The following is a 21605-nucleotide window of genomic DNA, read 5'->3' as shown; positions in this document are numbered from 1 at the left end:
AACATAGAGACTTCGGGTTGACTTACTTCAATCAGGATGGCAAGGAGACTTCATTAGTATCACTATGGTAACTGCCTAGCAACCAGATGGGCTTACCCTAGCAACCGAGTAACAAATCACATATCTCTGCATCAGAAAAGCGTAGAGACTTCGGGTTGACTTATTTCAATAAGGATGGCAAGGACACTTGATTAGTATCACTATGGTATCTGCCTAGCAACCAGATGGGGTTACCCTAGCAACCGAGTAAAAAATCACATATCTCTGCATCACAAAAACATAGAGACTTCCGGGTTGACTTATTTCAATCAGGATGGCAAGGAGACTTCATTAGTATCACTATGGTAACTGCCTAGCAACCAGATGGGCTTACCCTAGCAACCGTGTAACAAATCACATATCTCTGCATCAGAAAAGCGTAGAGACTTCCGGGTTGACTTATTTCAATAAGGATGGCAAGGACACTTGATTAGTATCACTATGGTATCTGCCTAGCAACCAGATGGGGTTACCCTAGCAACCGAGTAAAAAATCACATATCTCTGCATCACAAAAACATAGAGACTTCGGGTTGATTTATTTTAATCAGGATGGCCAGGAGACTTTATTAGTATCACTATGGTAACTGCCTAGCAACCAGATGGAGTTACCCTAGCAACCGAGCAACATATCACATATCTCTGCACCAGAACACACTACAGACTTCCGGGTTGACTTATTTCACTCAGGATGGAAAGGAGCCATGTATTGTATTACCTTGGTAACTGCATAGCAACCACACGGGCTTACCCTAGCAACCGAGTAACAAATCACATATTTCTGCACCAGAAAATCGTACAGACTTCTGGGTTGATTTATTTATGACCATAATTTTTGTTCTTTTCCAGTTACAACATGCTGTTTGACGAGTTTTGCCACGGCAAGCACCACTCACATTTTCTTCAGGAAATGTACCTATCTAGTTATTATTTTTATTTTTAGTGGTGCTTGCAAAGCATCACTATTGTAATCTCACATACTTATTATACTTTTTATTTTTATTTTTATTATATCTCTTAACAAAACTTCGGCACCTAACTCGTCCCGCACCGTTTGGCGTAGACCCACGAATGAGGTATCAAATCGAACGGCCTATTGAGGACACGTGTGCTATGACTTTTATAAGCTGATCGGGTACGGTATTTGCCCCAGGGGCAAAAAAGCGGCCGAAAAATCCCATAGACTTAACATTGAGACAAACTTTGACGCGTCACAGCTCCAAGCGAGGATTTCGTAGAAACGTGTGATTTGCCACATTTGAAGAGGCTGGCAGGCTCTGTAAGAGCATACCTCAATATGGGGTAAAAGTTGCACCCTGGGGGCAGGAGCTGCCCAAAAATGCCCCAATTGACTTATAATGGTGTAGGACGGCCCATGAAATGAAAAGGCATAGGGATTTGTATTGAACATAGCTCTGGATCACAGTGTCATAGAGACGAGGGGTGGGCTCATTTTACTCAGACAACCAATCAGTCTCTCTGGATCATTGTGAAGCTATCAAGCCACGCCCTAGCAACCATTAAGAGCACCTTAGCAACAAGTCCCATAGACTTCTATTGAAAAAGATCAAAGGGATATCTCCGGATAGAAGTGTCATAGAAACACAAGGGTGGTCTCGTTTCACTCGGGACAGCAAACAGCCAATCATGCATCAAATCAACACTTCCTAGCCCCTCCCTAGCAACCATTGTCGAGCACCTTAACAACCAAAATCCATAGAGGGATATCTTCCATTCTGAATGTCACAGAGGCATGGGAGTTGGTTTATATCATTCATACTGACAAGTAGCCTTTGGAGATTCATGATTGGCAGCTGCCAAGCCACTCCCTAGCAACTAAACAGAGTACCCTAGCAACCGTTTAGCAGTAACTATATCTCTGCACCAGAAAATCAGAGAGACTTCTGGGTTGATTTATTTCAATCAGGATGGCAAGGACACTTGATAAGTATCACTATTTTAACTGCCTAGCAACCAGATGGGGTTACCCTAGCAACCGAGTAACAAATCACATATCTCTGCATCAGAAAACACTACAGACTTCCGGGTTGACTTATTTCACTCAGGATGGAAAGGAGCCATGTGTTGTATTACCTTGGTAACTGCATAGCAACCACTTGGGCTTACCCTAGCAACCGAGTAACAAATCACATATTTCTGCACCAGAAAATCGTACAGACTTCTGGGTTGATTTATTTATGACCATAATTTTTGTTCTTTTCCAGTTACAACATGCTGTTTGACGAGTTTTGCCACGACAAGCACCACTCACATTTTCTTCAGGAAATGTACCTATCTAGTTATTATTATTATTCCACACAAAGTTTGGTGCGCTACTCCTCCCGCAGCTTTTGTCACAGACCGCTGAGTGAGGTGTGCTATATCTTTTCTAAGCGATCGGGTCTACAATGTTTGCCCCAGGGGCAAAAAAGTGTCCCGAAAAATCCCATAGACTTAACATTGCGACAAATTTGACGAGTCACAGCTCCGAGCGAGGATTTCGCAGAAACGTGTGATTTGCCACATTTGAAGAGGCTGGCAGGCTCTGTAAGAACATACTTCAATATGGGGTAAAAGTTGCACCCCTGGGGGGCAGGAGCTGCCCAAAGTTGCCCCATTGACTACCAATGGTGTAGGACAGCCCATGAAATGATATTGCATAGGGATTTTGTATTGAACATAGCTCTGGATCACAGTGTCATAGAGACAAGGTGGCGGGCTCATTTTACTCACCCTAGTAACCAAACAGAGTACCCTAGCAACCATTTTGCAAGACCTATATCTCTGCATCAGAACATCCTATAGAGATGGGGGTTGGTTTATATCATTCACACTGGCAAGCAGCCTTTGTAGTTTCATGATTGGCAGCTGCCAAGCCACTCCCAAGCAACTAAACTGAGTACCCTAGCAACCGTTTAGCAAGACCTATATCTCTGCATCAGAACATTGTACAGACATGGGGGTTGGTTTATATCATTCACACTGACTGCATTCAAAATTGCTTAGATGGATATCACCTGATCAGAATGTCCTACAGACATGATAGTTGGCTTGTTTGAATTGGGTGAGCAGTCATTCTATAAGTATCATTATGGAAACTACTAAGCCATGCCCTAGCAACCATTTAGATCACCCTAGCAACCAAATCCCTTTGACTTCCATTCAAAATCACTAAGATGGGTATCTCAGGATCAGAATGTCATAGAGACTTCTGAGTTGTCTTATTTCACTTAGGATAGCAAGGAGCATCATTAAGTATCACCTTGGTAACTGCCTAGCAACCACATGAGGTTAACCTAGCAACCGAGTAACGAATCACATATCTCTGCACCAGAAAATAGTAGAGACTTCTGGGTTGACTTATTTGAATCAGTATGGCAAGTACCCTTGATAAGTATCACCTTGGTAACTGCCTAGCAATGACAAGGGGCTAGCTTAGCAACCGAGTAACAAATCACATATCTCTGCACCAGAAAATCGAAAAGACTTCTGGGTTGATTTATTTCACTGAGCATGGAAAGGATCCTTGATAAGTATCACTCTGGTAACTGCATAGCAACCAGATGGGGTTACCCTAGCAACAGAGTAACAAATCACATATCTCTGCACCAGAACAACATAAAGACTTCTGGTTTTGTTCATGGGACTCAGGGTAGCAAGGATCAATCTATCTATCTATCTATCTATCTATCTATCTATCTATCTATCTATCTATCTATCTATCTATCTATCTATCTATCTATCTAACTGAGTGTCAATATATCTGATAGACTGAATGGCCTTATAATCTTTAAACTTTGAAAACTACTAAAACTTATAATTAAACTAAAAACCTTCAAATTTCAAGCTTTTACAACTACTTCAAACTTTCATGCTAGGCTTTCTCAAGCCAACCTAAAGTTTGTATTCAAACTTTTTAATCTAGTTATGTTTACATCTCTAATTGTCTTTTTAGTAATTTTCCACATGTCGTACATGTGGACAGATACTTGGCATGACGACAAATAACAAATCATTTTTGACCACTTTATTTGAATTACTTTTTCAATGCAATTTGAATTCAGAAATATCTTTGGTTCAAGTTTTCATGTTTTAATAAATGAACTGCAATTTTTAGAGCAAAACTATTACATACACCCTAGGCAGTGGGGGCAGAGGGATTGACTATGTAATCAGATATCACTTTTTCTTTTAAAAATATCTTGAAAATATTTCTTGCATATCGCCCAGCACTATTCCACAATTATACATTTTCTTTTGAAAATGCATTAATTTAGCTTTTTCTGCACCTTTCATCCCCACTAGAATAGCTTTTTACCTTCATCAAAATAGATAGAGAGCTATTTTTGAAAACACTCTCAAACGTAGCGTATTTTGGGAGATGACGATATTACGAAAATTAAAATGGAGATTTAAAAAAATAAAAAATAAATGATTAGTGTGGACATGGCTTAAGACAACCTGCATCTTATGGAATTTAGAAATTGATATGACACACATATTTCAAATACAAAGTGAATCGCTACATGGATCTAATGCATTAATGCCATATTTGAGTAAAAGGACTGCAATATATGAATATGGTTGTATCAGCACAGCACACATTTTTTAGATGTTAAAATACTTTCTTGTATCAGATTATGTCGGCCCAACATCTCAAACTCTAGATCAACGAATGCCATGAGTTTGGGGCAGGTAAAGTCTGTTTCTAACCAATTGAAGACAGCAGGAAAGTTTGGAAAATCTAATTTTTTCAGAATTTGTTTCGCAATTCCATTTGGTGATGCTAGTGCCGCAGAAATTAGTAGTGTGAGAAGAAAATCTATCCAATAAATGACAAAAATACCAACATTTTCATAAATCAGTAAGCTAACTGACCGGGCTCTCTGTTGTGGTCCATGAGGGGTGTTGACGCTGGCTCTGCCCACACTGTCCCCTCCACACACACTCATAGCCTCCCACGCAGTGGACAGCCCTCCAGAGACAGAGTGATGGGGAGACAGAGAGCAGCTCGTGTCCGGTTCCACAGCTAAGGGTCGATGCAGAGAGTCAAAATGAACTGCCCATCGCTCCAGATCCTCAGTCTGTGGATGTGTTATAGCATAGTCAGGAAAATTACTCTAAACAAGACTGTGTGACAGACAGCACAGTGTACATGTGAGGTCATACATTGAGATGGCATATCATTGCATTGCTTATTTCTCTGCCCACTTTTTTTCAGCCATCTTGGTTCCACATGTACAGTTGAAGTCAGAAGTTTACACACCTTAGCAAAATAAATTTAAACTCAGTTTTACACAATTCCTGACATTTAATCATAGAAAACATTCCCTGTCTTAGGTAAGTTAGGATCAATTCTTTATTTTAAGAATGTGAAATGTCAGAATAATAGTAGATATAATTATTTCTTTCAGCTTTTTATTTCTTTCATCACATTCCCAGTGGGTCAGAAGTTTACATACACTTTGTTAGTATTTGATAGCATTGCCTTTACATAGTTTAACTTGGGTCAAATATTTTGAGTAGCCTTCCACAAGCTTCTCACAATAAGTTGCTGGAATTTTGGCCTATTCCTCCAGAAAGAACTGGTGTAACTGAGTCAGGTTTGTAGGCCTTCATGCTCGCACATGCTTCTTCAGTTCTGCCGACACATTTTCTATCGGATTGAGGTCAGTGATTTGTAATTGCCACTCCAATACCTTGACTTTGTTGTCCTTAAGCCATTTTGCCATAACTTTGGAGTTATGCTTGGGCCATTGTCCATTTGGAAGACCCATTTGCGACCAAGCTTTAACTTCCTGGCTGATGTCTTGAGATGTTGCATTAATATATACACATAATTTTCCTTCCACGTGATACCATCCATTTTGTGAAGTGCACCAGTCCCTCCTGTAGCAAAGCACCCCACAACATGATGCTGCCACCCCCATGCTTCATGGTTGGGATGGTGTTCCATTTTTTCTCCAAACAAACGATGGTCATTATGGCCAAACAGTTACATTTTTGTTTCATTAGGCCAGAGGACATTTCTCCACAAAGATCTTTGTCCCCATATGCACTTGCAAACTGTTGTCTGGCTTTTTTATGGTGGATTTGGAGCAGTGGCTTCTTCCTTGCTCAGCAGCCTTTCAAGTTAATTCGATATAGGACTTGTTTTACTGTGGATATAGATACTTGTCTACCTGTTTCCTCCAGCAACTTCACAAGATTCTGTTTTCTGTTGCTCTGGGATTGATTTGCACTTTTTGCAGCAAAATACGTTCATCTCTAGGAGACAGAATGTGTTTCCTTCCTGAGCAGCATGATGGATGCATGGTCCCATGGTGTTTATATTTGTGTACTATTGTTTGTACAGGTGAATATGGTACCTTCAGGCATTTTGAAATTGCTCCCAAGGATGAACCAGACTTCTGGAGGTCCACCATGTTGTTTCTGAGATCTTGCCTATTTTTTCTGATTATCCCATGATGTCAAGCACAGAGGCACTGAGATTGAAGGTAGGCCTTAAAATACATCCACAGGTACACCTCCAATTCAGTACACCTCCTATCAGAAGCGAATTGGCTAACTGACTAAAGGCTTGACATCATTTTCCATTTTAAAGGCACAGTTAACTTAAGAGTATGTAAACTTCTGACCCACTGGAATTGTGATATCTATAATAATAATAAAAGGTTTATTCGGTTACTAAACATAAAACAGAATGTATATACAACAAATTCATTACAAACAAAGAAGGTAACCGAACAGGTGTAGGCTGAAGCCAGGCTTATTACGCCTACCCTATTTACAAAACAACAACTACCCATCAAATTTTGAACATAAACAATATACATGTATAAACATATGTCTACATACACACATTCCTATATACACATACTGCATATATACTCATATACATACATACATTCAAACCTCTGCACTTGATTACAAATATTTATTTATTACTTATGTTATTAAAATTTAAGCACAACAATTATACATAAACTTATCTTACACAATTTTTCTTAAGCATCCGAATATTTGTCAAAAATTAGGATTTTAAACTGTTTTTTTAAAGTAATGAATGGAATTGCTCCTCTTAAGATCATCAGTGAGACCATTCCACAAATCAACCCCTTTTACCGAGATGGTGTTCATTTTAAAGTTTGTTCTGACCATCTGTTTTTTAAACATGTTTTCTCCTCTTAGGTTATATTTCTGTTCCCTGTTTTCAAACAAACATAGTATATTTCCAGGCACTATTTTCCTATTAACTCTGAACATAAAGATGCCAGTATTCAGACTGACTAAATCGGAAAATTTTATTGCTTTAAATTTACAGAATATAGAATTTGTCGGTTCATTATGGGGGAATGGTTGACTATCCTTATAGCTTTTTTTTGTAAAATAAAAATAGGTTTTGTGTTTGTGGTGTAGGCGTGCCCCCATATTTCAACACAGTAAGAAAAATATGGAACAATAAGAGAACAATACAGAATATACAAAGAAGGCGTATTTAAAAAATACTTGGTTTTATGTAATATAGCTATTGTTTTAGACAGTTTTGATTGAACATGAGCGATGTGAGGTTTCCAGGATAGTTTATGATCTAATATTATTCCAAGAAATTTGTTTTCATTTACCCTTTCTAGTTCCACATCATCAATCTTTAAGCTCTTGCTGGTTTTAATTTGTCGATTACTAAATATAATATATTTAGTTTTACTTAAATTAAAGGATAGTTTATTTCGGTCAAACCATTGCTTAATTCTGGATAGTTCTCTGGTCACATCAATAGTTCATTGATGAAGATTTTCCCCAGATACATACAGTGTTGTGTCATCTGCAAATAATACACATTTTAACAAATCGGATACCTTACAGATATCATTCATATATAAAATAAATAACTTAGGACCAATCAAAGAACCCTGGGGCACCCCACAAGTTACTTTACGCATTTCTGATTGATGCTCATTAAAATGAACATACTGATGTCTATTATCAAGTTAGCTTTCTAACCAAGAGTAAGCACGGCCTCTAAAACCATACCGCTCTAGTTTATTCATTAACAATTTATGGTCGATGGTATCAAAGGCTTTTTTGAGGTCGACAAAAACACCCAAAGTAAAATACTTTTTGTCAAATGCAGATGCTATATAATCTACTAATTTAATAACCGCCATTGAAGTCAATCGACCACTTCTGAATCCATATTGCTCATCACTTAATATCATGCAATTTTCTATGAAACTATCAAGCCTCTTCAAAAAAAGTTTTTCCAGTATTTATGAAAATTGAGATAATAAGGAAATTGGTCTATAGTTTGAGTATAAATGACTATCACCACTCTTGTAAATTGGTATAATTTTTGCAATTTTCATCTGATCTGGAAACACTCCAGATTTAAAGGACAAATTCAAGATATGAAGATTATATTTTTAACTAGTTTCATATCAATATCTGTCCAATCGGTTGACCTTTTATTTTTAAAACCATTCACAATCTCCAGTATTTCATTTTTGGTAATGTCAGACACATACATCGAGGAAAAGTTCCTACTGATATTTTCACAACTCTTTATGTTTTTACTTTTTGATTCAATAATACCTTTTGCCAAATTGAAACCAACGTTAACAAAATAATCATTGAATTCATTTACTATCTCCTTTGGATTTCTAATGGGAACTTCTTTATCATTTATGAAATAACTTGGACACTCTCGTTTGTTATTCATTTTTTTAATAATTTTGTTTAATACTTTCCAAGTTCCTTGCATATTTTGCTTTTGTTGTTCTAGGAGGGTATGAAAATATTGTTTTTTACTATTTCGGATAATACTTCCCAATTTATGTTTATATTTTTTGTATTTTTCTTCCGACTCAATAGTCCTTTGTTTTACAAATTTCACATATAGTGTATTCTTCTTTTTACATGCATTTTCAATACCTTTTGTTATCCATGGCTTTTTTGCTGATTTATTTTCTTGGTTTGTGAATCATCTTCATGGGGCAATTGATATTATACAACTCAATAAATCTATACAAAAAAGTATCATATGCCACATTTGCATCACTTTCTGCATAAATATCAGACCAGTTTTGATTACTGAGTTCCTTTTTAAATTCTTCAATATTTTTTGCCGTACATATTCTTATGAATTTATTAATGGTCTGGGATTTCTTTTTTCGTATAAAAATTTAGGAAATATTGCAAACACTGGTAAATGATCACTGACATCCGTAATAAATAAGCCCCCAACAACTTTCTCCTGAAGTCTGTTGGTAAAAATATGGTCAATTAGTGTTGCTGTTTCTGTTGTAATTCTGCTTGGCTTATCAATAAGTGGACATAAATGATTACTGTACATTATATTTATAAACTCAGAAATGCCTTTAAAGACACATTGATTAAGTATATCAATGTTGAAGTCTCCACACACTATTTGTACTTTGTCAGTGGTCATATTATTAAGCAAATCTACAATTTTTTCATTAAATGTTGACAAACAAGTTCCTGGTGGTCTGTACACACAGCTAATAATTATATTACTGGAGTGTTCTACTTCAATTTCCACTGTTACACAGTCCAGAACATTGTCTATACTGTATGAAACATTTTTTACAATTTTACTTCTTAATGATTGATCTATATACAAAGCCACTCCTCCGCCCTTTTTATTATTCCTATTGGTAGTATACAACTCGTATCCCTCAAGACCCACATCACCCACTTTGCCATCATCAAGCCAAGTCTCTGATATTGCTATTATAGTAAATTTTTCAAAGGACTTAAGAAATTCTTTGATAGCGCAGTAATTTTTACTTAGACTTCTGCTATTGAAATGTATGACGGAATGTATGACGGACAGAGCACCACACTCTTATTAAATTCTTGTTCCGTACAATAATTACAATTTATGTCAAGATTGTTATAGTAATGCATATCCGGATCAATTCCATTTTCAAAACCATACCTCTTAAGTTCATCCCAGTCAGACATATCATCTATAGTTATATTCCCCAGTTTCTTCACAAGTTCCTCCACCATAGCAATACAAAGTCCTTTATCCTGCTGAAATGGACCATCACTTGTAACTGTCCAATTCTTGCAATTTTCTTATTATGGTTGGCCTGTTTTGCTCTTCTCCATTTGGTCGGATGTACACCTTCCCATTCCTTGTCTATGTTGCTTGTATTTTGTCTTGTTTCCTGAGTATATGGCTCCATTTTGCTATTTCAGCATTTTTCTTTGTTAAATACTCGTTTATGTAGACTCCGGTACCTTTTAATTTTCTGGTCTGTCGCAGTAACTCAATCTTGTGCTTTTGTGAAACTAACTGTATCACTATGGATGGCTTCTCTTTACGATTCTTGTTTGGGATTGCATGGCATCTAGAGATGTTAATATCATCCAGATCGATATGTTTACTGCTTAGGTACAGCAAAACCTGTTGTTCCAATGTCTGCAATTCTTCTAGAGGAGCGTCCTCACCTTCATTTGCTCCTGCTGCTGCTCTGGCATAACTGCAATGCTTTGTCTCTAGTCCAGTAATGATGACATCTTTACTCCAAGTTTGTTGTTCCAATGCGTCAGTCCTTTGTTCAAGTTCATCAATATTTTTATCTCTCAAATGTACTGTTTCTCTTAGGTTATGTATCTCCTCCATAAGGCCCAAGATGCTTTGTTGTTGAATAGCAACTTTCCTGATCTCATCTGCCATAAACTTTAAAGATGCCTTTATTTCTTCCATCTCGGCTGCTTTTCTTGTTGCCACTGACATTTGTGCACTGATTTGTTCTCAAAGATCCAAATATCAGAGTAGATTTGTTATACTGCTGAGAACACAGTCACAATGAGCTTAAAAGGCCCATAAGCCTACGGGCCTTCGCTTCACTTACAACATAGGTCCCAATATCCAACTGTTTTTCAAAAATAGTCCACAATACTGATCACCGTGTGTTACCTCATTAACTCTGATGCAATATTTCCAGTGGATTATGTCAAATCCTTGTGATTTAAGATGGATTTGAGTTGGATTTTGGAGAGCCTTTCCTTTCCCTTCTTCCCACTAGGTGGCCATTTTCCAATTAAAAGTTAAACAAGTCCTTCATTAAAGAGTTAATATAAAAATATTTAAAGTTTATTATAATACAGTATATTTAAAGTATATCGAATAATATTCAGACATTTGCAAATTAGCACTCAATCAAATTTTTTAAATCGTGATTAATCTCATAAAATGTCATAGTTAATTGTGATTAACTGCAGATTTTGAAAGTGCTAACATTTTACTATATATTCTTTTCAAAATGCTGTCATTTCCTTTTTAGGAAATAAAATAAAACAATATGCAACAATATAATGCTTTACTTAAATTTTCCACTGAATAAAGATAGAATGCAATGAAATAACACCAATTCAAGTAACATCAAACATTTCTCAAAATCTAAGTGGGAGGTTGACTTATTGAAAGAACTAGTCCCCCTATAGGTTACAATAGGCATTAAATATCTCTTAAACTCTCATCCTCCACAATATTAATCAGCCTGCAGGATCTGGCTGAAGGAAATATTACCATGATTATGCAAAGCAGCTTCCATCACCCCATTAGCTGTTCTTACAACAGGAATCTCTTATTTATTGCTGTTAATTTGTTGCTGCAAATAAATATACTTTTTGTAACAGTTTGTAACTTTTTTTCAAACTTTGCATTTTGTACCTTATTTGAAATTGCATACTCTCTCCCCGCATGCAATTTTTACAATAAGAATATAAAAATAGCTTTACTACATAAATGTATTTATAAAATACAAGATTGAACATTTCCCGCCGACAGTTATTTGGTGAACGAGAGGTTTTAATAATTAGGTTATCTCAGGGTTATCTACGGCTGTCTACCATCTTATTTATGAGGACTTTATGTAAACTGCAGAGGGGGAGACGTATCTGCTACAAAAGGGCTATACCGCTTGAACACGTAATGTGTTTTTATTGACAACCTGCTTCAAAATATACTGCAAGCTCAGGCAGGGTCATGTGATGAAGTGTCCATCGCATGTACCCTTCGCTAACAGCCTTGAGGATAATTTGTATTTGTTATTAAATAAAGTTAACTTGATCCTTAATAGGTCTATAAGTAAATCTGGGCTTGTTTTCTACATACATTTGCTAATCAACATGGGCAGTCACAGGTTGCAGTTTTTAGGTCTTATTTACAGTATTTCCAGATGAGTCACGTTTTTTGCCTTGCTGGTGCTTAGCTCCCAGAGCACAATATAGTGAGACAAAGCACTAATCGCAGTGGTCAAATATCCACACCTACTGCTCGAAGCCACACTCTACATCAGTGGTGTCAAACACACACCAAGTGAGAGTCCAATACGCGTGTTGTGGCAAACTCAAGCCTTTCATCTGGATCTGTAAGTAACATGTTCACAGGGCAGCCCAGCACATTTTTAAAAATATCAATTAACATTACTTAATAAACCTGAATATCCCAACCAAACAAATTTTAAGGGTTAGCTTTTTAAACAGTAGATTATTCGTCCCATTATATGATGTTTATTTGTCCAAAATGGGCAGGCGAATAAAAAAAAAAGTTTGACACCCCTGCTCTACAAAATGTAATTTATTGTTTCTCCTCTACCAGCCAACACGGATCAGTCTGTCCCAGCTCTTCCACTACACCAATGATGCTTAATCAGTGTGTGTTTGAGGGTGAAAAATATTTATTTATCGATTTAAACCAGTTGTCAATATTTTAATTATTTTTGAGGATATAATTAAATATTAAAGATATAATTTATTGAAAATGCATTATTTTATATTTAGTATACAGCCATGGCAAAAAGCATTGGCAGTGACATACATTTTGTGTTTTGCAAAGTTTGCTGCTTCAGTATTTGTAGATAATTTTTTCACATATTTCTATGGTATACTGGAAAACAATGATAAACATTTCATGAGTTTTAAAGGCTTTTATTGGCAAAAACACTCAATATATGCAAAGAGTCAACATTTACAGTGTTGACCCTTGTTCTTCATAACCTCTGCAATTCACTCTGACATGCTGGATATCAGCTTCTAGGTCAAATCCTGACTGATGGCGATCTATTCTTGACTTATTAGTGCTCAGAGTTCATCACAATTTGTGGGCTTCTGTTTGTCCACTCGCCTTTTGAGGATTGACAACAGGTTCTCAATGGGATTAAGATCCGGGGAGTTGCCTGGCCACGGATCCAAAATTTCAATGTAATGATCTCTGAGCCACTTCATTATAACTCTTGCCTTGTGACATGGTGCTCCATCATGCTGGAAAATGCACGGATCATCACCAACTTGCTCCTGGATCGTTGGGAGAAGTTTCTCTTGCAGGACGTTTTGATACCATTCTTTATTCATGGCAGTGATTTTGGGCAGAATTGTGATAGAGCCCACTCCCTTGGATAAAAAGCAACCCCACACATGGATGGTCTCAGGATGCCTCACTGTTGGCACGACACAGGACTCATGGTAGTGTTCACCTTTTCTTCTCCGGGCAATCGAATTTCCAGATGTCCCAAATAGAGGTCGACCGATTAATCATCCGACCGATTAATTGGTCGACCTCTAATCGGCCGATGTTTTGCATTTTTTTACATAATCGGCATCAGCCAATATCCAAGTATATCAAGCCGATTATTAGGCAGGCGCATCTGTGGGCAGCCTAGTGTTGTTGTGGAACACATGTTCGATGCTGCCCCTAGAGTCATTTTCCAGCAGAGTGAGCAGACCTCATCCAGTGCCTAAGGAAGGAGCTAAGTTCCTTGGAGAAAACGGTAAAGATTAAATTCTTATAACTCCTTTATATTTAATTAAAAACATTTGATATGTTACTGCCAACTTCGAGAAAAAACGCAACAAACGCGACTTTGGATATTGATAGCGTAGTTGAAGTTGCATTATCACAGCAGAAGGGTTGCTATCATGTCACAATAAGTAAGCAAGAATTTTGCAATTACAGACAGTGAATCTGAGACTTTTATTTGTTCTGTTTGTGTGTTTATATTTGAGAGGGTTGTCACTCAATGCAGAGAAATAAGTAATAAAAAAAGATACCAACGCACTATAGGCTCGTGAAGGACTGGCTTTGGTAAGCTCAGACGTTACCAGTTCTGCTGTCGGTACTGGAGAAATTAAGAAAATACATTTATTATTGCTATAAAGAGAAAGTTATTTTATCTCGCCAGCCATTTCTATGTATAATAATATTAAACCATTTGTGTGTGATGCAATTTAGCTATTCGCAGTCAGAGAGGGAGTGAGAGAGAGAGAGATCTCTCTCACGCGGTGCCACAGAAAGCACAACACGAGCCCTGCTTAATGAGTGACGACGGAGAACAGAACTAAACATTCAAACGTAGCCTGGATACACTTTAGATCTGTGATATTAGTCTGATTTTATTTTAGATTTCACCTTCCAAAGATTATAAAAAGAATATTTATACATAAGCCGCATTCTGTCTAGCACAACTTCCTTCCCTTCACAGCGGTGCACTGACATTTCTCCCTAAAACTCAAACTTAACGTCAGAATCAGCACGATCGGTGATTGTTGTAAAATGCAGTCTAGCTACTGTTGCTAAATTGCGGGACGCGTTTAATAATAAAAAGAGCGCAAGAGATACCGTTCCCAAGGCGGCGCGCGCTCCGAGGCTACTTTGGGTTTCATGTGCGCGTCTAAACGATCAACTATACACAAAAAATATGTCAAAACGACTGGCTTGGAGATTCACTTAAACACAGTTTATGTCTTAAATGGATGTAGTTATGGAAATAGTTGGGAGAAAATATGGTGCATCAGGAGCCTATTAGATCTGCACTCGGTCTTAAAGGGGAAGCAGTCTAATAAACATGCTGACGATTGAGCCATTACTGCGAATCAAACAACAAAAGGCAAAGAGAAAATCACTTACAGCTCTTGAATGAATAACTTCTGCTTTAATAAGCATTAATCTATCTATGATCAACTATGCAGTGTTATTTTACAATTGATTACTTTATTAGATTACTTTTTAGACCACACCTGAACAGTAATGTTAGTAGACCTTCCTGAAATTAAATCACTGTGCCTATATAATGTTTATCTTTGTGTAATTGTTTATCTTTTGTTTATCCTTGTTTAATATATACACTCACCTAAAGGATTATTAGGAACACCTGTTCAATTTCACATTAATGCAATTATCTAATCAACCAATCACATGGCAGTTGCTTCAATGCATTTAGGGGTGTGGTCCTGGTCAAGACAATCTCCTGAACTCTAAACTGAATGTCAGAATGGGAAAGAAAGGTGATTTAAGCCATTTTGAGCGCGGCATGGTTGTTGGTGCCAGACGGGCCGGTCTGAGTATTTCACAATCTGCTCAGTTACTGGGATTTTCACGCACAACCATTTCTAGGGTTTACAAAGAATGGTGTGAAAAGGGAAAAACATCCAGTATGCGGCAGTCCTGTGGGCGAAAATGCCTTGTTGATGCTAGAGATCAGAGGAGAATGGGCCGACTGATTCAAGCTGATAGAAGAGCAACTTTGCCTGAAATAACCACTCGTTAGAACCGAGGTATGCAGCAAAGCATTTGTGAAGCCACAACACGCACAACCTTGAGGCGGATGAGCTACAAAAGCAGAAGACCCTACCACTCATCTCCACTACAAATAGGAAAAAGAGGCTACAATTTGCAAGAGCTCACCAAAATTAGACAGTTGAAGACTGGAAAAATGTTGCCTGGTCTGATGAGTCTCGATTTCTGTTGAGACATTCAAATGGTAGAGTCAGAATTTGGCGTAAACAGAATGAGAACATGGATCCATCATGCCTTGTTACCACTGTGCAGGCTGGTGGTGGTGATGTAATGGTGTGGGGGATGTTTTCTTGGCACACTTTAGGCCCCTTAGTGCCAATTGGGCATCGTTTAAATGCCACGGCCTACCTGAGCATTGTTTCTGACCATGTCCATCCCTTTATGGCCACCATGTACCCATCCTCTGATGGCTACTTCCAGCAGGATAATGCACCATGTCATAAAGCTCGAATCATTTCAAATTGGTTTCTTGAACATGACAATGAGTTTACTGTACTAAAATGGCCCCCACAGTCACCAGATCTCAACCCAATAGAGCATCTTTGGGATGTGGTGGAACGGGAGCTTCGTGCCCTGGATGTGCATCCCACAAATCTCCATCAACTGCAAGAGGCTATCCTATCAATATGGGCCAACATTTCTAAAGAATGCTTTCAGCACCTTGTTGAATCAATGCCACGTAGAATTAAGACAGTTCTGAAGGCGAAAGGGGGTCAAACACAGTATTAGTATGGTGTTCCTAATAATCCTTTAGGTGAGTGTATATACAGTGCCTTGCGAAAGTATTCGGCCCCCTTGAACTTTTCGACCTTTTGCCACATTTCAGGCTTCAAACATAAAGATATAAAACTGTAATTTTTTGTGAAGAATCAACAAGTGGGAAACAATCATGAAGTGGAACGAAATGTATTGGATATTTCAAACTATTTTAACACATAAAAAACTGAAAAATTGGGCGCGCAAAATTATTCAGCCCCCTTAAGTTAATACTTTGTAGCGCCACCTTTTGCTGTGATTACAGCTGTAAGTCGCTTGGGGTATGTCTCTATCAGTTTTGCACATCGAGAGACTGACATTTTTGCCCATTCCTCCTTGCAAAACAGCTCGAGCTCAGTGAGGTTGGATGGAGAGCGTTTGTGAACAGCAGTTTTCAGTTCTTTCCACAGACTCAGGTCTGGACTTTGACTGGGCCACCTGGATATGTTTATTTGTGAACCATTCCACTGTAAATTTTGCTTTATGTTTTGGATCATTGTCTTGTTGGAAGAAAAATCTCTGTCCCAGTCTCAGGTCTTTTGCAGACTCCATCAGGTTTTCTTCCAGAATTGTCCTGTATTTGGCTCCATCCATCTTCCCATCAATTTTAACCATCTTCCCTGTCCCTGCTGAAGAAAAGCAGGCCCAAACCATGATGCTGCCACCACCATGTTTGACAGTGGGGATGGTGTGTTCAGGGTGATGAGCTGTGTTGCTTTTACGCCAAACATAACATTTTGCATTGTTGCCAAAACGTTCGATTTTGGTTTCATCTGACAAGAGCACCTTCTTCCACATGTTTGGTGTGTCTCCCAGGTGGCTTGTGGCAAACTTTAAACGACAGTTTTTATGAATATCTTTAAGAAATGGCTTTCTTCTTGCCACTCTTCCATAAAGGCCAGATTTGTGCAGTATACGACTGATTGTTGTCCTATGGACAGAGTCTCCCACCTCAGCTGTAGATCTCTGCAGTTCATCCAGAGTGATCATGGGCCTCTTGGCTGCATCTCTGATCAGTCTTCTCCTTGTATGAGCTGAAAGTTTAGAGGGACGGCCGGGTCTTGGTAGATTTGCAGTGGTCTGATACTCCTTCCATTTCAATATTATCGCTTGCACAGTGCTCCTTGGGACGTTTAAAGCTTGGAAAATCTTTCTGTATCCAAATCCGGCTTTAAACTTCTCCACAACAGTATCTCGGACCTGCCTGGTGTGTTCCTTGTTCTTCATGATGCTCTCTGTGCTTTAAACGGACCTCTGAGACTATCACAGAGCAGGTGCATTTATACGGAGACTTGATTACACACAGGTGGATTCTATTTATCATCATTAGTCATTTAGGTCAACATTGGATCATTCAGAGATCCTCACTGAATTTCTGGAGAGAGTTTGCTGCACTGAAAGTAAAGGGGCTGAATAATTTTGCATGCCCAATTTTTCAGTTTTTTATTTGTTAAAAAAGTTTTAAATATCCAATAAATTTCATTCCACTTCATGATTGTGTCCCACTTGTTGTTGATTCTTCACAAAAAATTACAGTTTTATATCTTTATTTTTGAAGCCTGAAATGTGGCAAAAGGTCGAAAAGTTCAAGGGGGCGAATACTTTGCAAGGCACTGTATATATATATATATATATATATATATATATATATATATATATAAAATATATAATATATAAATATAAAAAAGAACCGATAAGAATACTGTTAAAGTACCGGATCAAAAAGCAGTATCGGTAAGAGTAGTAATACCATTAAAACCTTAACGATACCCATCCCTAGTTATGCCTGTGCTTCTCTTGGATGCTCTGAATATTGGTTTACGTGTCTGGATTGCCCCTTAATTAAAGCTGCATTTGGATCTCAACCTTCGTGTCTCGGAGCAGTTCGTAACACCTGCTTCGTTTATTTAACATATTTGTTATACATTATTTATACAATATGCTTTTACATTATACATTTTTAATTGAAGTGTACAAGTGCAGATTGGTCAAGTGTTCAATAAATGTTTTTGTTGAGAAATTTTGTCTATCTTAAGTAATTATTTGTGTTACATTTTATCTTTCAAATAAAAGGTTCAAATAAGAAGTTAAAAACAAGCACATATCGGCCAAAATAAATCGGCATTTATCGGCCATCGGCAGACCCGGATTTCAAAAGATTGGCATCGGCCTGAAAAAACACATATTGGTCGACCTCTAGTCCCAAACAGTCGGAAGGAGGCTTCAGAGAAAATAACTTTGCACCAGTCTTCTGCTGTCCAATACTTCCTGCAGAATTTGTCCTTGATTTTTATCCTTGGAGAGAAGTGGCTTCATTCCAAAAGTCTTAGCCTCACTGTGCGTGCAGATGCACTCACACCCACCTGCTGCCAATATTGAACAAGCTCTGGACTGGTGGTGACACGATTCCATAGCTGACACCTCAAGAGGAGATGGTCCTGGCGCTTGCTGGACTCTCTTGGATGTCCTGAAGCCTTCTTTAATGCAGTTGAATCTCTCTCCTTGAAGTTCTTGATGATCCGGTAAATGGTTCTTTCAGGAGCAATATTCTTTGCAGCAATTTCCTTGCATGTGAGGCCATTTTGATGCAAAGTGATGATGGCTGCAAGTCTTTCTTTAGAGGTAACCATTGATAACAAGTCAAGTCAAGTGGTTTTTATTGTCGTTCAACCATATACAGTTAGTACAGTACACAGCGAAACGAAACAACGTTCCTCCAGGATCATGGTGCTACATAAAAACAACATAGGACAAACACAGAACCATATGAGACTACACAGACTAAATACAATTTCTACATAAAGTGCACGTGCAAACGTGTGCAAAAAAGTACGGGACAGTACAATAAATTACTAAAAATGAACAGGAAAATAGGCACAGCATGAGACAGTGCAGCCCTGACCAGTACACATTTGTAATCTGAGCAGTGCAAAAAGATGACACTTTCTAAAAATGCAGAATGTAAACTTAACCTACCGTACTATGAAATATTGTTCAATGGACAGTTATTGAGGTAGCAGCCAGGTAAGTGACAATGAATTAAAGTTCAACTCTGGACATGTGCAATAGGTGTATGGTATACAGGTGTGTGTGTGTGTCAGTCCAGTCTCTCAGTATTGAGGAGTCTGATGGCTTGTGGGAAGAAGCTGTTACACAGTCTGGCCGTGAGGGCCCGAATGCTTCAGTACCTCTTGCCAGATGGCAGGAGGGTGAAGAGTTTCACAATGATTGGAAGCACTTCTTCCCTCCTTTTATAGCAATCAGTCTGCTCTTATAATCCAATCAGAATGATAGAGTGATTTCACCTATCTAGTACTTGTTCACACTTTCTCAGGTGCTGCTGATATGATTAGTGAAATTATGTTAGTTGGTCATTTTGTGCCAGGGCCAAAAAACTGTGAAATTTGGGAAAGTTTTTGCAATTATTTAAAATGCATCTGATCACTCTGCACTATAATCTAGAAACAATGTGAACCAACACCACAACAACTTAAAAATGAGCAAAACACAAAATTTCTGTCACTGCGAATACTTTTGGCCATGGCTGTACTATTTTTATTATGCTTTCATTGAGACCATAATTAAATGTTAGAGGTCAGATTAAGCTTTTTTTGCTTTTTTTTTCTATTTGTATTGAAGGTTACAGTAGTGAGACAATTAGAAACAATGAGTCAGATTAAAACTTGCGCCACAGCACAATATGTCACTATTTGCTAAATGCTGAAGTTAAAAATCATTGTGAGATGAAGCAGTTCACCTGGCTATTCATTTGTTTCTCCTGTTGCCGACGTAGTTTGTCTTCCTCTCTCTGCTGGTGCAGTTCCTGTAGCCAGAGCCTCTGCTGCTCCTCTCTCTGAGCACTGTATACCTCCTCCACTGGAGCAGCTTCCTGAACACACACATCAACCACAATGTGCAATCATTACACTGGATAACACAATACACACACACACACACACACACACACACACACACACACACATTGTTGTGTTTCCATGTTTTATGGGGACTTTCCATAGACATAATGGTTTTTATACTGTACAAACTTTATATTCTATCGCCTAAACCTAACCCTACCCCTAAACCTAACCCTCACAGAAAACTTTCTGCATTTTTACATTTTCAAAAAACATAATTTAGTATGATTTATAAGCTGTTTTCCTCATGGGGACCGACAAAATGTCCCCACAAGGTCAAAAATTTCGGGTTTTACTATCCTTATGGGGACATTTGGTCCCCACAAAGTGATAAATACACGCTCACACACACACACACACACACACACACAATCTGCTCAACTTTGCAGTGTTTATTATATGTAGAGTAAGTGATGAATTATCACCCCCAGTATGAATGCAGAGCGGATGGCAGCAGGCAGCTGTTTGTGTGCGTGAGATTCAGCTCTGGGGTTTGAATTATCTGTTCCACAAGCAGTCTGAGCTGTACTCCCATCATGCACCTGTGGCATACACAAACCTCTATATCAATATCCATGTACCACATTTCCAGAATATACAGTGTCTGCAAGTTCCTGTGATTTATAATCTAAGGCAACCTAGTATTTACATAATTAATTTGTAATTGATGTCGCCTGGTCAAACACTCTGCACAACAAAACATATATACTTATACACAAATGACAGCATCAGTCATAGAGAAGGAAATTAGCCAATTTAGAGTAGTTTGCCTTTACAAAGTATTTTATGCAACCAGTTTAAATATCTTGTCCATCATATCATCACTGTTATAACAAACTGCACTGCAAACAAATTCTAAGACAAATATTTTTGTCTTGTTTTTAAGTAAAATTATATAAACATTATTAAAACATGATTAATTTACTTGACAAATCAAGTGGTTTTTATTGTCGTTAAACCATATACAGTTAGTACAGTACACAGCAAAACGAGACATCGTTTCTCCAGGACCATGGTGCTACATAAAAAAAACATAAGACAAACACAGAACCACATGAGACTACACAGACTAAATAACATTCCTACATATGCAGTGCAGCGCCAACCAGTATACATTTCTAATCTGAGTAGTACAAAAAGATGACATTTTCTAAAAATGCAGAATGTAAACATAACTGTGGCAGGGCGGAGGGCTGTACCGGGTAGTGATCCTACACACCCGGTCCCGTATTAGGCTAATCAAGCCTCCCGAGAGGGATAAAGGTCGTCTGCAGAGGATCGTGCGGG

General features: G+C 38.0%; 1 protein-coding gene across 7 annotated transcripts in view; it reads right to left on the bottom strand.

The window, feature by feature from the left end:
- ccdc66 (coiled-coil domain containing 66) overlaps nt 1–21605 on the bottom strand; it is a 79505-nt gene that overhangs the window by 37037 nt on the left and 20863 nt on the right. For all 7 annotated transcript variants that reach the window (XM_052121694.1, XM_052121696.1, XM_052121693.1 and 4 more), the window contains 3 exons: nt 20744–20860; nt 20159–20290; nt 4917–5122 (listed from right to left, as the gene is read on the bottom strand). In XM_052121694.1, the coding sequence (XP_051977654.1) occupies nt 4917–5122; nt 20159–20290; nt 20744–20860 (455 nt within the window). The remainder of the gene's footprint in view (nt 1–4916; nt 5123–20158; nt 20291–20743; nt 20861–21605) is intronic.

The sequence above is a fragment of the Xyrauchen texanus genome, chromosome 48, assembly GCF_025860055.1.
Source record: "Xyrauchen texanus isolate HMW12.3.18 chromosome 48, RBS_HiC_50CHRs, whole genome shotgun sequence".
Lineage (NCBI taxonomy): Eukaryota > Metazoa > Chordata > Actinopteri > Cypriniformes > Catostomidae > Xyrauchen > Xyrauchen texanus.
This window is presented reverse-complemented; position numbering and strand designations above follow the sequence as displayed.